Source organism: Scyliorhinus torazame, chromosome 9, assembly GCF_047496885.1.
Source record: "Scyliorhinus torazame isolate Kashiwa2021f chromosome 9, sScyTor2.1, whole genome shotgun sequence".
Lineage (NCBI taxonomy): Eukaryota > Metazoa > Chordata > Chondrichthyes > Carcharhiniformes > Scyliorhinidae > Scyliorhinus > Scyliorhinus torazame.
The window spans coordinates 109,871,219-109,887,880 of NC_092715.1; the positions used below are offsets into that span (position 1 = coordinate 109,871,219).

General features: G+C 50.3%; 1 protein-coding gene across 1 annotated transcript in view; it reads right to left on the reverse strand.

Annotated features, from left to right (window-relative positions):
- pdzph1 (PDZ and pleckstrin homology domains 1) overlaps positions 1-12,518 on the reverse strand; it is a 136,367-nt gene extending 123,849 nt beyond the window's left edge. Inside the window, exons 1-2 of the mRNA XM_072516385.1 lie at positions 12,334-12,518; positions 5,732-5,826 (exon numbers count right to left, since the gene is read on the reverse strand). Of these exons, the coding sequence (XP_072372486.1) occupies positions 5,732-5,789 (58 nt within the window). The 5' untranslated portion in view covers positions 5,790-5,826; positions 12,334-12,518. The remainder of the gene's footprint in view (positions 1-5,731; positions 5,827-12,333) is intronic.
- Positions 12,519-16,662: the final 4,144 nt, after the last annotated feature.

Genomic DNA, 16,662 nt, shown 5'->3' on the forward strand with positions numbered 1-16,662 from the left:
TTGATAAAGTGGACGAGCTGGGTAACCCCCGGGTGGCAGAGGTCATTGTGGATGGCTTGCAGGCGGTCGTCCTGCGCGTTGGCACATGTGCCACGGGACAGGGTATCTGGGGGCTCATTGAGCTCCCCTGGACGATACTTGATATCGTACGTGTAGGTGGAGAGTTCGATCCTCCACCTCAAAATTTTATCATTTTTTATTTTGCCCCTTTGCGTGTTATCGAACATATAGGCGACTGACCGATGGTCAGTGACGAGGGTGAACCTCCTATCGGCTAGGTAGTGCCTCCAGCGCCGCACAGCCTCCACAATGGCTTGTGCCTCCTTCTCGACTGCAGAGTGTCGAACCTCGGAGGCGGTGAGGGTCCGGGAGAAGAACGCTACTGGTCTGCCTGCCTGATTGAGGGTAGCAGCCAGGGTGATGTCTGATGCATCGCTCTCTACCTGGAAGGGGATAGTTTCATCCACCGCGTGCATAGCGGCCTTGACGATATCGGCCTTGATGCGGTTGAAGGCCAATTGAGCCTCAGCCGAGAGGGGAAAAGTGGTGGTCTTTATGAGTGGGCGGGCTTTGTCCGCATACTTCGGGACACACTGGGGGTAGTAGGAGAAGAGCCCCAAGTACCGTTTGAGGGCCTTGAGGCTGCGGGGGAGGGGGAGTTCTTTAATAGGGGCATGCGGTCGGGGTTGGGACCTAGGACCCTGTCTTCCACGACATAGCCGAGGATGGCTAGCCGGGTTGTGTGGCAAACACATTTCCCTCATTATAGGTCAGGTTAAGGGCTCGGACGGTCTGGAGGAACTTTTCGAGGTTAGCATCATGGTCCTGCTGGTCATGGCCGCAGATGGTGACATTGTCCAAGTACGGGTATGTAGCCCGCAAACCGTACTGGTCCACCATTTGATCCATCGCCTTTTGAAAGACGGAGACCCCATTTGTGACGCCGTAGGGGACCCTGAGAAAGTGGAAGTGCCGGCCGGCTGCTTCGAAGGCAGTATAGGGGCGGTCTTTTGGTCGGATGGGGAGCTGGTGGTAGGCGGATTTGAGGTCAACCGTGGAAAATACTCGGTATTGGGCGATCCGATTTCCGCGATGTGAGGAAGGGGGTACGCATCAAGCTCCGTGAATCGGTTTATGGTCTGGCTATAATCCACGACCATCCGTTTCTTATCCCCGAACCGGACTACCACCACTTGTGCTCTCCAAGGGCTGTTGCTAGCCTTGATGACCCCCTCTCCCAGTAAACGCTGGACCTCTGACTTGATAAAAATCATATCTTGGGCACTGTAGCACCGGCTCCTGGTGGCGACTAGCTTACAGTCGGGAGTGAGGTTCGCGAATAGCGAGGCGGGTGCCACTTTCAGTGTCACAAGGCAGCATACCGTGAGGGGGGGCAAGGGTCTGCCGAACTTCAGTGTCAGTCTTCGGTGGCTGCACTGTAAATCCAGTCCGAGCAGCAGGGGGGCACAGAGGTGGGGAAGGATATAAAACGGGTGTATTTGGCGCCCTGGATCGAGAGATCCGCGATACAGTACCCCTTGATTTGTACCGAGTGGGCCCCGGATGCGAGGTCTATGGTTTGGGATGCGGGATGGGTGCGCAGGGAGCAGCGCCTTACCGTTGCAGGATGGATAAAGCTCTCTGTGCTCCCGGAGTCGAAGAGGCATGCAGTGTCGCGCCCGTTGACCTGGACCTGCATCCTAGAGTTCTGCAGGTGTTTTGGCCGAGTTTGGTCAAGGGTGATCGCACCCACTCGCGGATAGTCCGAGTCCTCAGCCGAGTCGGACTCGTAAAATGGCCGCCGTCGGCTGCGCGTGTCGGGTCGAGAAGATGGTCGCCGACAAGATGGCCGGTCCCATAATTCGCACGAGGCTGATGACGCGTCAGACGGGGGCGTGTCGGGTCGGTGCGCAGCCGCATTGCGAGGCCTGTGGGCCTGAGAGCCTGATTTTCGGGCCGACTGTTCTTTGTTCTTCTGGCCCCTGGGTCTGGCCAGGCAGACCCTTGCAAAATGCCCCTTCTTCCCGCAGTCGCTGCAGATCGCAGAGCGGGCGGGCAGCGTGGGCGTGGATGCTGGCTCTGCCCGCCGAAGTAGCACGGTGTGCCCCCATGATGAGCGGGTCGCCGCGTGGTGCAGGCCTGTAATATGGCTGAGTTTGAGGAAGTCTGGGGGGGCTCGCAGAGTGCGCGGGGTACGTACCCAAGTTGTGTCGGGCCACCTCCAGCGAGGAGGCGAGTGTTAGCGTGTCCTGGAGGTCTTTTGCCCCGTTTTCGAGCAGCCGCTGCCGGATGTAGGTCGAGCGGATGCCGGGCACGAAAGCGTCTCTGATGTGCAGGTTCATATGGACTTCTCCTGTCACATCCTGGTGGTCACAGTCCCTAGCAAGCGCGGTGAGTTTCTCGACGTATTCGTCTAGCGATTCCCCCGAGCGCTGCCGGCAGGTAGAAAGCAGATGCCTGGCGTGCACCTCGTTGATAGGCTTGACGAACCGCTTGCGGAGTAGCTCGACCACCTCTTCATAAGTCGTCGCCTTTTCGAGCGTGGCGGAGATTCTGTGACTCACCCGGGCATGGAGTAGGCGCAGCTTGCGTGTCCCCAGGATGGGAGTAGCTGAGGAGTCCAGCTAAGCCTCGAAGCATTGGAACCAGTATTAAAAAATTTCCTTTGCCTCCGGTGTCTGTGCTTCCAGGTTGAGCTTCTCGCGTTTTAGGCCTGCGTCCATCCTGATGTAGTTTAGTTTATTAAATTGTGGTACCCTCAATAACGATGCTTAGAGTGTAAGCAGTAAAGAAGGCTTTAATAAACTAAGAACTAGACTAGAGCTGAGATGCGTGCTAACTGCTGCACTGCCCACAAGGCGGCCGCTTATATACGGCTCCCAGATGGGCGGAGCCGGAGGCGGAGTTGCCCAGGGTTCCAAGCCCGGTCTTAAAGGGGACATCACCTTACATGATGACAAGGGTACAGTGTTACAGTAACCGTTCATCACATGTGTCCTGGAAGCAGCCTGCTGAGACCAGTTAAATGGTGGATTGGCTACTGGGCTATCACCGGTAGGAGTCCTGGGATTGGAAAAGTGGGAGCAAGGTTGAGGCAGGAGAGTATTAAGATTTCCTTGTAGGGCAGCACGGTGGCGCAGTGGGTTAGTCCTGCAGCTTCACGACGCCGAGGTCCCAGGTTCGATCCCGGCTCTCGGTCACTGTCCATGTGGAATTTGCACATTCTCCCCGTGTTTGTGTGGGTTTCGCCCCCACAAGCCAAAGATGTGCAGGCTAGGTGGATTGACCATGCTAAATTGCCCCTTAATTGGAAAAAATGAATTGGGTACTCTAAATTTATACAAAAAAAAGATTTCCTTGCAGGACCTGGAGGAGCAAGGCTTCTTGCTGAGTTTATAAATTTGGAAAATTATACCATGTTTTTTGTCACATTGTAATGTGGCTAGCCTGTAATATTATTGATTAGTGCATGTTAATCATATGATTTGTTTTGGGTGTCATGTCTAGATCTAGCCTCATCTCATCTGCTTTTTAAAAAAAAAATTTATTCAAACTTTTTTCAAAACGTAATTTTTGCATAACCGTTAACATTTAACACAAGGTAATCATTAACATTATATACAGAAAAAAGAACAAGAATATGTAACATTTCCCCCCCTCCCCCCCCCCCCCCCCCACCCCCAAGTTGCTGCTGCTGACATTTACTGCTCTCCTAGAAAGTCGAGGAACGGCTGCCACCTCCGAGAGAACCCCGTCATGGACCCTCTCAAAGCGAACTTTATTTTCTCGAGACTGAGAAACCCAACCATGTCACCAATCCAGGTCTCCACACTCGGGGGCTTTGAGTCCCTCTACATTAAAAGGATCCGTCTCCGGGCTACTAGGGAGGCAAAGGCCAATACGTCGGCCTCTTTCGCTTCCTGAACTGCCAGATCGTCTGACACACCAAAGATAGCTGTCTCTGGACTCGGCACCACCCGCGTGTCTAAGGGTTAATTCCTCATCATCGTGTTCCAGGCTTAGCTTAATCCAGTTTAAGGTGGTCCACCGGGCACACATGACGGAAACCAGAATGAGCAAGTTCTTTGAGGTTGAGGATCGATGTGCGAGGTGTGCGGGAAGCCCAGCAGACCATGTCCATATGTTCTGGGCATGCCCGGCTCTTAAGGGATTCTGGCAGGGATTTGCTAAGGCAATGTCCAAGATCTTATCTCATCTGCTTTTAAAACCTCAGTGATCCCGCCTCTACTCCCTCCTGGACCAGCCTCAGCTTCCGGACCAAACCCGCCCCAGGTTTACTTGGCTGCTCCAGGTTTCAGCTGAAGCACACAAAAGCTGTGCTCTCCCGAGCAAACTTTCCCCTTTTGCATTTTCCTGAGCTCCACCCTCATTCCTACTCCCTGGCCCAGGCATGACTGCCAAAGCCTGGGACCCAGTGGAATGCTGCTGCAGACGTGACGTGCAAATTTGAAGGGTACTTGGTTTCACTTCAATTAGGCTACTCGATTGCTTTTGTCAGGATGGGGGTGACATTAGCAATACTGCATTTTTGCCTGCTAGTTATATAATGAGTAATGACCGGGTGAGAGTGGAAGGTTTCTGATTCTGAAAGTTTCTAACTGCCAGTTCACAATTTACTGAATTTTTTTCATGATTTCCAGTGGCAGCATTTGAGCTCACAACTTCTACATTCTCAAAATCTAACTACCAGCTCTTCACCCAAACTGGGTGAGAACCTCTTAAAAAACTCAATTCTTGTCCAAACACTCCCCTGGTTTCCAAGAACAAAATAAGACTTACATCAAGAAACTCAGATTCAGCCTCTCTCCAGCACTTTCTTTCCGTCATTGGTTTTAGAACCTGCCTCAGTTCCTACCCTGGCGATAAAGTCAATCATTCCCCTACATGGTCCTAGTCCTTTGTTCCAGTTTAGAGTTCAGATCCTGGGTTCTCTGTCACCCTCCTAGGCTGCAGTGTTTCTATGACAACCATCACCATGGCTTGAGATCATTGCAAAATCAGCAGGAAGATCACTATGCCAGGGCATGACCTCTCTGCAGCCTCTGATCCTGATCCTGCCCTTTTCCAGACTGTATCCTAACTCCAGATTCTCATGCACCATTGCATTTCTCAATATACTCTAGGCAGCCTTTCCTATCCAGATTTGTGCACTTCCCACTTGGAATACGCAGAAACCCTTTAACCAGGCGCAGCTTTATTCTCACCATAAAGTCATTCCTTAGACACAGTAAAAACATATACAAAATTTGTAAAACTGGCTAAGCATGTGGAGTGGCAAAAGGATGTGGTGAAATTGTACAATAAAGATGGAAGAAACAGAGAACAGGACAAACTTGAGGCAGAATGAAAAGAGTTGAAGGCAGAGAGACAATTAGTGAAAGTGCACACGAGCCTTATCAAATAAGAGGAAGAATGGAAAATATGCAGATAAACATAAGAGACACAAAGAAATGGAGGGCAGGAGAAATTAGCCACGGAGAAACATGGCTTTTCTGTTCATTTTTGTTCAGAAATAATGCCACAAGATCCACTATTATCTCTATTGGTGTCAAATGTAAACAATTCAGAAGAATCAGAATCTATAATTTTTGTAGATGATTATTTAATTTAAATAATTTATTATGCAATATTCCATCTTTAACTGTCCTTTATCTTTAGCTGTATATTAACATTGATGAATGTCTACAAACAAGCTTGACAGCATACTTACTCTCTTTGGAATTGGAACATTTTCTTTTCCTACTATTTCTTCTCCTTCTCCGAGTCATCTTTAGGGAACCTAAAGGCTTCCCGATATGCCCAAATCTTTAGATTTTGAAATTGTAAACAGAAACGTAAGTAACAAGTGATGTTGCGATAATTAAGAGCATAAACTTTTTTTTTCAATTGTTAGTAATTTTATATGATTTAATGACACTAACTAACAGTGAATTAGTAGTGGCTCTAACCCGTGTTTTTAAATTTTTTACTGAATGTGGATTCACTGATTCCACTGATGTTCTCTGACACCAGTATGAGCTGGACATTTACTTTTACTGCTGTTCCCGATCTAACACTGTTCTGGCAAAGTAAGGAAAATTGTGACGCAGTGAAATCGTACTATAAGTTGACGTTGAAAAATAACCTGCTATGTTTTGATTAATCTCAACAGTTCTTTTGCTATTACATTTTAATATACTTTTGCTGAATTTTCTCCACTACTTAGCAATCTGTTCATAACAGCAATCACCCCCTCCAAATCATGTCAGTTAATTAACTGAACTATAATCTTCAGCTTATCTACTGTGAAGACTTATTAACACTGACATGGATGAAGCTGCGTTAAATGTCCTGACACACGTCAGTATTCAATATTATTTCCGTATTTTTCTGAATGTTGTCATTGAATTATTAACAACCTCTCATTCTTAATATCAAAGGAACTTGGAAGGTTTTACCTCAAACAAAATCAACAACAAAATCATTAACTTTCATTAATATAGCAACTTTAACATAGGTGAGTGCCTTAAGGTGCTCTATGGGAGTATAATGAGTCAAACTCTGACACTGAGCCAAAGGTGGAATATTCGGAGGAGTGACCAAAAGCTTGGTGAAAGAGGTTTTAAGAGGGAAAGTGAGGTGGAGAGGCAGAGTGGTGTAGAGAATGGTCTGGTGAGCTGTGCCAATAAGGCATTAGTTCCAGAGTTGGAAGAAAATGAAGGATTGTATGACAGACACAAGCTTCAGAGATGGGTGAAGGTGCAGGGGAAGACAATGATGAGATTTGAACATAGGATGAGAATATTAAATGTGAGAATCTGGCAAACTGATGCTGGCCAGTGAGCACAAGGATGCTGAATGAATGAAATATGTTTTGGGCAGCAGAGTTTTTTTTTTAATTCAGAGTATCCAATTCTTTTTTTTCCAATTAAGGGCCAATTTAACGTGACCAATCCACCTACCCTGTACATCTTTGGGTTGTGAGGGTGAAACCCATGCAAACACGGGGAGAAAGTGCAAACTCCACACGGACAGTGACCCGGGTCCTCAGCACCGTGAGGTAGTAGTGCTAACCACTGTGCCACCCGGGCAGCAGAGGTTTGAATGAGCTCATGTGGAGGGCGGAAAGTGAGAGGCCGGCCCGGGGAGAATTGGAATAGTTGAGCCTGGAAACAACAAAACCATGGATGAGGGTTTCAGCAGCAGCTGACTGAAGCAAAGGCATGGAAACATGGGCCTGAATTTTTAGGACAGTGGAAGATCAGCCCCCATCATCCACAGTTAGCAGAGAACACATCCCAGCTGATTCTGACAGGCCCGGTGCCATTCGGCACTCTAATGAGCATTGATTATCGAAGGTCGGGACCTCTATCCTCATTTCAGCATAATTCCCAACTTGGGGAAATGTCGGCCAGTCAGATTGTCCGGCAGATCTCCCGATCCCCAAACACAGCACTGCAGTGGAGTCATAGAGCCACTGCAGCAATGTGACTGGACTAAGATTCGGCACATGGAGGACAGGTAAGTGACAGGCACCCTGGGGATGGTAGAGTAGTGAGGGGAGGGATGTCCAGAGGTCTTCTGGCTTTGAGTGGAAGACTCCCCCAATCAGATGATGGTTTGATATGGAGCCACACCCTCCATCCCTTCCTACCCAAGGTGTAAGTGATAGTTTTTCGCTTTCGCCCCTTGATCTGTCATTCGCGCGCCAGTCTGAATATTGAGGCCTGGGTGGAAAAGGCCCTTAAGGGCATTTAAGTGGCCACTTAACAGCTTTAATTGGGGCAAAGGCAAACTTCCCTCCCCTGCAAGGCCCTGCCCAGCCCATCATGAAATTGCTTCCAGTTTGGGGGGGGAAGGGGTGTGGGATCCCAGAGGGAATATTGTCCATGCAATTTCATGCTCCCCAACTACCTCAGAACCTGCTGGGAGGTGGGGAGTGTAATATTAAGGCCGTGATATTATAAATATGGAAGTCGGCAGTGCTTGTGATGGAGAGGATATTGGACCACACAGGGTGAAATGGGGTGTTAAGGTTGTAAACACCACTGTTCAATTTGAAATAGTGGCTGGGGAGGGGAATGAAATTAATCTCTGCGGCTTGTCCTCCCAACGTTTAATTAAATCAATTTTCGGCTCATTCAAGATGTTGGACAAGTCAGGTGACAACACAAACCAGTGGATGGAATTAGAGAGATTCTGGAGATTCTGAGCCTACAACTGGATAACTAAGAGTGGACCCAGGAGAGGGCAGTGCTGTTCAGCTGGACAGCAGAGGAGAGGCATTGTAATAGGACAATATGGACACCCATGTCAAAGAGAGCAGTGCGGTCAGGAAGGATGTGGAGGGATAGTACAGCACGGACATAAAGCGACCGATTTAGAGGGCTCGTCGTGCCCAGCTTGGTGTTGCAATGAGGCTTTTGAGCCTGTGAGAGCCTCTCATGAGATTTGTGATGCTTGAGATGTCTCTCAACAACCGTCAAAATCTGGATCATGCCCGTACAGGGCGAGAGCCAGAACAGCATATTTAAATAAACTCATAAGGCTCATTTAAATATACACATGCCAGAGTCTCCCGGCGCCCGGGAACTAACAGCCTTCCCAGTGAGGCCTCGCCAGGGCACCGTTTCGTACGGGCCCACACAAACGTGGACCAGGCGTAACAGCACCCTGGGGAGGGGGGGTCGGGTTTTCCCAGGCCATAGGAGACCCCGGGGGGTCCGGGGCCAGGCAGGGTGGCACCCTGGCTCTCCTCTGGCACTTGGGCACCTTGACACTGCCAACATGGCAACTTGGCACTGCCACCTGTGCACTGCCAAGCTCCCTGGGTGGCATTGCCAGCCTGGCAGCGGCACTGCCAGGGTGGCACTGCCAAGCATCAGGGGAAGAGGGAAGTATGAAGGGTGGGGGGGAGAGCTGACGGCCGGGTATGAAGGGGCCTTATAAAATTTGGGGGGGTTTGAAGGGTAGGGTCCTGAAAAGGGGTCGCAGAACTGGGGGTGAGGAGGCTGAAAAGGGGAGACCTCAGCGTGGGGTGTGGGCTTGTGGTATGGGGGTGTGTGGGAAACCCTCAAGCTCATTTGGAGATTATGGCATCCTTTCAAAATGGCAGCCTGATTTCTGAAGAGTCAGTCTGGCCAGGGAGTTCAGCATCCCAGTGATGAAAATGTCTAAGTGTGGGCTAGACCGGGGAGAAACTCCCCCAGCCCAAAATAAATGACTAAGTGCACGGTCTAATGGTTGCCCGCGCCCGACTCAGGACACGATGTAGCCGTTAAATCTCACAGGATGCGTCTTGCGAGATTTACCCGGCTCGTCAAGCTTCGTGATGTGGATGTGAGTGGGACCTAAATTTGCATATTCAAGTGAGTAGCGATCCTCACTTGAATGTGTCTACACCGGATCTACGCAGCACTCGGGATTAAATCTCCTCGCTTTGGACACTCCGGCAGGCGTTATTTAGCACTGGTCTCCACAAACGTGGACCAGGTGGGATGGTACTTAGGGAGGGGGGGGGGGGTCTCCCAGGTGATTGGAAGCCCTGGGTGGTTGGCCTCTGGGCAGGTGGTACTCTGGCACATTGATGCCACTTGGGCACGTTGACACTGCCAGCCAGGCACCATGGCAGTACCAGCCAGGCACCTTGGCAGTGCCAGCCAGGCAGCATGGCAGTACCAGCCAGACACCTTGGCAATGCCAGCCAGGCACCTTGGCAGTACCAGCCAGGCACCTTGGCAGTGCCAGACAGGCACCTTGGCAGTCTTACTGACAGGGTGCCCAAGTGCTGCTGGCAGCGGCACTGTCAGTGTGCCAGATTGACAGTGCCAAAATGCCCAGGTGTTATCTTGTCCATGCCGTGGATTGGGCCTGGAGTGCCCTGCCCTAATGAGGTGCGGTGTGGGAATGCTCGAGGACCCCCTAATCGGTAAGTTGGGAGGTTGCAAGAGGCTGTGGGGGGTCATATTCGAGGGGTGGGGGGGGGGGTCGAGGAATCAGGGCGCCACGAGTGGAGCTCCTCAGTGCAGGAAATGAAGGTAAGTGCGGCCTCAGTGAGGCCTTCCTCACTGAGGACCGAGAAAAGAATAGAGTCCTGTTTAATAGTGGGGTCGGTCTCAGTGCTGCAAGCACCAGGAAACACACCGCTAAATGAAGCCGCAATGGGACTCTGCTTTTTACGTTAAATCGCGCCCTTCTGTGGGTGAATACCAGTGTGGATCTCACCCCAAAACCCGGTGGGAAACACCTCGCCAAACTCGCCCAAAATGAAATGTTTTGGTTGAACCACGCCCAAAGGGGCTGTTGCAGGGATGTAAATAAACCATTTGAAGAGATTGAGAAAAGGAGTTACAGGAAAGATTGGAAAATATTACAGAGGCAAGAACTTTATTCAAAGACTTTAGAGAGGAGAGCAACATTGATGATGGGAAGTTAGTTTGAAAAAGCAGAAGGATTAAGGTGGTATTTTGAGAAATGGATCAGGAAAGGGATTTCAAGAGTATTCGAGGAAAGGTTTCCAAAGTCACATTACACGATGGCCAGAATCAGAAGCAATTTGGTGGAAATTGGGACCAAGAGAGCAGGTGGGGGCTCTTGTGGACTGATGCACGATCAATGACCACTAAAACGAGGTTGTAGTACAACTGAAGGCTTTAATAAGCTAGATGTTTCCCACAGCAGCTCAGGTACAGAATGAGGGCTGCTGGGATGGCACGGGTTCTTATACCCCACCTATCAGGGCGGAGCTATTATACACTCTAGCCAATGGCAAGAATATAGGTTCTACCAATGGTACTTCAGCCTCTCAGGTACCGTAATACCTATAATACCACATGGACATGTTGATCTGAAGGAGGCCAGGAGAATAAATAGGATAGAAGGGTGAGAAATTCAACCCCAACAGGGTTTGTTCTTCGGGCTTCCTGCAAAACAAGCTCCCCACCTGCACTGGCCTAGAGCCAGCAGTGGCTGGATGAGGCCCTTCAGTGGTCATCAACTGCACTCTTCAAGATCTCAATTGGTGGTGGGTGGGAAGGCAGTCCATGAGCAGGCGTGGGAAAGCAGTGGGTTCCCCACCTACAACCTCCCATCTGATTAAATGCTGCCCCGCCACCAAACTTGCTTCGGGAGAGGGTATTCAATTCTGCCTTTCACAATAATACTTCCATTAATTGGGTTCCTCCATAGCTGTCGAGAGATATAATAAGTTGCACCTCTAACCTAACTACAAATCTGACATGTTGATTCCACTTTAGGGGAAATGCAGTGACGAGGCCACCAATTTCAGCACCTGTGGGAAGGTAAATTATTTTCTAGACCACTGGGGGCAATGGTTACATGGGGTAGAAAATAGGGAGAGTGGAATACTCCTGTAAATTTGTTTGGGTTGAGGACTCTGTCTCTGATATTCCCCACACTCTATACCAGGTTGTATATCTGTAAAGATCATGGGCTGAACTTTATCGAAAGGGCAGAGGTTCCACTGCTGGGCCTGAAAAAACTGCAGCTCCTGTGATAGGGAGCCTTAAAAGCTAAGTGTTGTTGAAGGTGTCTCAGGTAAGTTGGGGGAAGCAGAGGCCTATCGGCAAGGCCGAGGTGCTCCTCATCGGGCCATGGAGTGCCCATAAAGGATAAGGCCCCCCCGCCCCTTCCCCGCCCACAGAGCCCACTGGGAGCCCACCATGTTTGAAAATGCCTCTGGGAACAGTAGGTGGCCCTTAATTGGCCACTTTAAGTGGCTCAATTGGGGTCTCCAGGCTGATCTGCCAACTGCAAAATGCAGTGAAAAGATATCTGGTGTCCCACCCCATCCATGCAGATGCATTCCTGCGCCATTTTGCAGGTCTTTCCACTTCCCTGCCCACCTCAAAATGGCTCCGAGAATTCTGGTTAATTCTCTAATATCTGCCACGATCAGGTCTGAGGGTAGCAAAGGCCTGAGGCAAAGGTGCCTTAACGCAACTCAGTTGAGATTTATGGGACCTGATGGTAACAGGAAAAAAGGGAAAGCGAGTGGGGGAAAGGGAGACTGGAGCATTTCACAAATATCCTGGGTCACTCTCTGTGTGGCGTTTGCACATTTTCCCCATGTCTGCGTGGTTCTCACCCCACAACCCAACAAAATGTGCAGCACGGGTGAATTGGCCATGCTAAATTTCCCCTTTATTGGAAAAAAAAAGAATTGGGTACTCTAAATTTATTTTTTAAAAGATATAACATTAAATGCAATATCATATCAAGACCATTTAAATTTAGCAAGACAGTAAATTTGAATTTCACATTAACAATATTATTTTGCCTCGCATGTCTATTAAGTCCGATTATCTTTCTTACCTCGTTGAACTTGGCTGGCTCCTAAATGCTGCAAGATCGGTTTCTGTGGCAACCCATGCCTAACCGGCGGCAACAGTTCTTTTGATTTTGAAATCAGAACAAAATTCAGAAGTTCTCCTTTTCTTACTTAATAGCTTCCAGTCAAGTAAGAAAAATCCCCCCTCGGGAAATGCAGCTGAGCTTTCGGGAGGTGCGTTTCTGTGGAGGCAATCGCTGCCAGAACATTTTTATTTGTCTCTCTTTGCTTGGTCCAATTTCTGTTTCTATTTTCGTCTCTAAGCCCTGAAGCTGATTACTTGGCTTAATCCTTCAGAGTTTAAGAAATGCTCTACCTGTATTGTTCCCTGTGACTGGTGTACTTGTTACTCAAAGCTCTCCTTATTTAATGGAAGAGCTGCAATTATAAGGAAAGACGACAAAGAAACAATTAATTTTCTTGCTGCGTCTGCCTATTCTACTGCCTTTATTGTTTTCCAGCCTCTTTAACCGGTTTGTCTGGTGCAAAGTAAAATTCCTGGCATGGAAAACACAGATTAAGGGCCAGAAACGGACAGTGTAAGAGGGCACTAGATGCAGCAGCCCAGGGGTGCTGCTGTGTTTTGGGGAGTTTTTAAAATATGTATTTTTATTCCGAATTCTTTTTCAATTATCACATATAGAATAGTGAGCAAATTTATATCACCCCAACACAGTCTCTACCCCACCTTTATTTGCTGATGGCAGCCTGTCCCTTAAAGAAGGTAAAGAACGGCATCCACCTTGAGTAGAACCCCTCCCCTGATCCACGAATGGCGTACTTAATTGTTTTCAAATGCTGAAATTCTGACAAATCCCCCAACCACACTGATGCCTGAGGTGGCGCCGGTGCCCTCCATCCGAGCAAGACTCGCCTCCAGGCTATTAGAGAGGCGAAGACCAAGACATCAGCCTTTCTCCCCTCCAGCAACCCCTGCAAGTCCGACACTCCAAAGGTCACCACCATTGGACACTCCCATAATCTTCGGCATTGTTTCAAAGAAGGAAAACCAGAACTTAACCAGCTTAGGGCAGGACTGACATATGAAGAGTGACTGGATGGACTGGGCTTGTGCTCACTGGTGTTTCGAAGAATGAGAGGGGAATCTCATAGAAACATATAAAATCCTGATCGGACTGGACAGGCTAGATGCAGGAAGAATGTTCCCAATGTTGGGGACGTCCAGAACCAGGGGTCACAGCCTAAGGATAAGGGATAAGCCATTCAGGACTGAGATGAGGAAGAACTTCTCTCAGAGAGTTGTGACCTTGTGTAATTCTCCACCACAGAAAGCTGTTGGGACCAGTTTGTTGGATATATTCAGAGGGAGCTGGACATGGCCTTTGCGGCTAAATGGATCAAGGGCTATGGAGAGAAAGCGGGACTGGGATACCGAATTTGCATGATCAGCGATGATCATATTGAATGGTGGTGCAGGCTCGAAGGGCCGAATGGCATACTCCTGCACCTATTTTCTATGTTTCTAAGACCAAAACATATGTGAGTGGTTCGCCAGTTCCTTTGAACAATGCTCACATCTATCCTCTACCCCGGAATGAAGCCACTCACATGTGCACTGGTCAAGTGTGCCGTATGCAAAGGAACATTTACCGCCCAGTAATAATACAAATCTGGCAGCAAGGTAGCACAGTGGTTAGCACTGTTGCTTCACAGTGCCAGGGTCCCTGCTTCGATTCCTGGCTTGGGTCACTGTCTGTGCAGACTCTACACGTTCTCCCTGTGTCTGCATGGGTTTCCTCCGGGTGCTCCGGTTTCCTCCCACGAGTCCCGAAACGGGGGAGGGGGGGGGGGAGCTGGAGGGGGGGGGGGGAGGAGGAGGAGGGGGGAGGAGGAGGAGAGGGGGTTGGAGGAGAGGGGTGGAGGGGAGGGGGTAGGGGAGAAGGGGAGGGGGAGGGGAGGAGGAGGGGGAGGGGGGAGGGGGGAGAAGGGCAGGTGGATAGACAGAAAACACACAGTGTTAGAGAGGCGGACGCATGTAGCACAGGGGTGTGTAGCTGGTGGCCTTTGTGGCCAGGGCACCCAGCCTTGTTGGCCGGTATGGGTGCTGACAGGTGGTATAGGGTGGGGGTTCAGTCCCCCCCACCGGGTGGGGGGGTTATGTGTGTATGGATCGGGGGTTAGTGCCAGGGGCACAGTGCTGCCTATGCGCCCTGCCAACCGGAAGAGGTCTTGCAGTTTCTTGTGGCACTGCTGTCTGGTCCTGGCGGTGTTGCCCAGGGTGCTCATGGTTTCTCCCAACCGCTAGCGGCGGGTGGCACCCCCTCCCCACCCCTAGGTACAGGGTGACTCGCCTCTCCTCTACTGAGTCTTGTGAACGGCAGTGCCGCTCTCCTTACTGTACCTTGTTGGCTGGGATGAGTGTGTGCGGGGATTGGAGTGCTAATATGCGGCTGCAGCTTGTCGGCTTCTCGTGTGGCAATTCTGACTCTAGCGAATCGGACACTGTTTTTCACTGAAATCGGTCGTCTTTCACATGGCTAGCACATTAACATTTGATGAATTGCTCCGGGAACGGCGACAATTTTTCCATCGTAGAACACCACCAATTCAGCCCTGGCGTCAACACTTAGGACAGGGTTCTCCGCTTGCCGATGCCGAAATCGCAAAACACGATTGGGCAGAGAATAGCTTCCAACGCCAAAATCGCGGTAAGCGCTGGTCTTACGCCAAATTGGGATACTCTGGCACCTCGAAAATGGCATAAATGCATCGCTCGCCACGTGGGGTAAAAGTACAGTAGGCTTATCATTAGCAGGCCTGACACCCTATTCTCTGGGGCCTCCGACATTCACCGCCTCCGATGGGCCGAGTTCCGGAACGCGTGGTTCACCTGTGGTTTCAAAAGTTTTGAACCTGGCGTCGTGGCTGCTTAGCGAGAGAGAGGAGGTAAGAAATGTAGTGGAGTGACTGCGGGCTGCCGGCCTGGACACCGGCCATGCTGGTTGCAGCAGGGGGGGCCCTGCCAGGGCCGGGGGAAGGGGAGGGGGAGGGGGAGTGATGTGTTGGGTGTTCTGGATCACAAATGGGGGCTCATGATGAGGCCTCATCGCGTTGCAGGAGCACCGCCCCAATGCCGGATTGGCTGGCATCCGTTGAAATTTTTGTTTCCTTCGTGGGATCAAAAAATGCCAATTCCGGGGCCGTGGTAAGCTTCGTCTTAAGCTCCTCCCATTCGTGCTCGTGGGCGGGAAGCCATTGGAAGTCTGTCGTCTTCCTGACCAGGTTCCGGAGAGCTGTGGTATGGGAGGCGAGGTTGGGGATGAACTTCCCCATGAAGTTGACCATGCCCAAAAATCGGAGGACCGCCTTCTTATCCGCTGGCTTCTGCATGGCTGTGATGGCTGCCACCTTGTCCGCATCCGGCCATACACCCAACTGGGAGATGTGGTCCCCTAGGAACTTGAGTTCCGTCTGGCCGAAGGAACATTTGGCTTTGTTGAGGCGAAGGCCTTGGTCCCGTATTCGTTTGAAAACACGCTGGAGGCGACTGATATGCTCCTGCATCAAATTATGATGTCGTCAACATAGACGTGCACACCCTCAATGCCCTCCATCATTTGCTCCATGATCCGGTGGAATACTTCTGATGCCGATATAATCCCAAATGGCATCCTGTTGTAGCAGTATCTGCCAAACGGGGTATTAAAGGTACACAGCTTTCTGCTGGACCTGTCTAGTTGAATTTGCCAGAATCCTTTCGAGGTGTCAAGTTTGGTGAAGATGTTGGCCCGAGCCATCTCGCATGTGATCTCCTCGTGCTTGGTGATAGGGTAATGCTCCCTCATTATGTTGCGATTCAGATCCTTTGGGTCAATGCAGATCTGGAGCTCGCCGGAAGGCTTCTTTACGCACACCATGGAACTGACCCAGTCGGTTGGTTCCGTCACTCTGGAGATCACTCCTTGGTCTTGGAGGTCCTGCAGCTGCTGCTTGAGGCGGTCCTCGAGGGGTGCTGGGACTCTGCGAGGTGCATGAACCACAGGCGTGGCGTCTTGTTTGAGCAGGATTTTGTAAGTGTATGGAAGCGTGCCCATGCCTTCGAAAACGTTGCGGTGCTGGTCGATGATGGCATTGAGTTGCGCCCTGAAGTCCGCATCCTGGAAGGTAGACTTGCCCTCTGGAGAGAGAGAGTGTACTCGTTGAACGAGGTTTAGGAGTTTGCACGCCTGTGTGCCGAGCAGAGAGTCCTGCGAGGAGCCCGCGATCTCGAAGGGAAGGATGGCTTTTCGCGGGTGGTGCGTCACTTCGAGTTGGCATGAACCGGTAGCAGGAATGACGTTGCCATTGTAGTC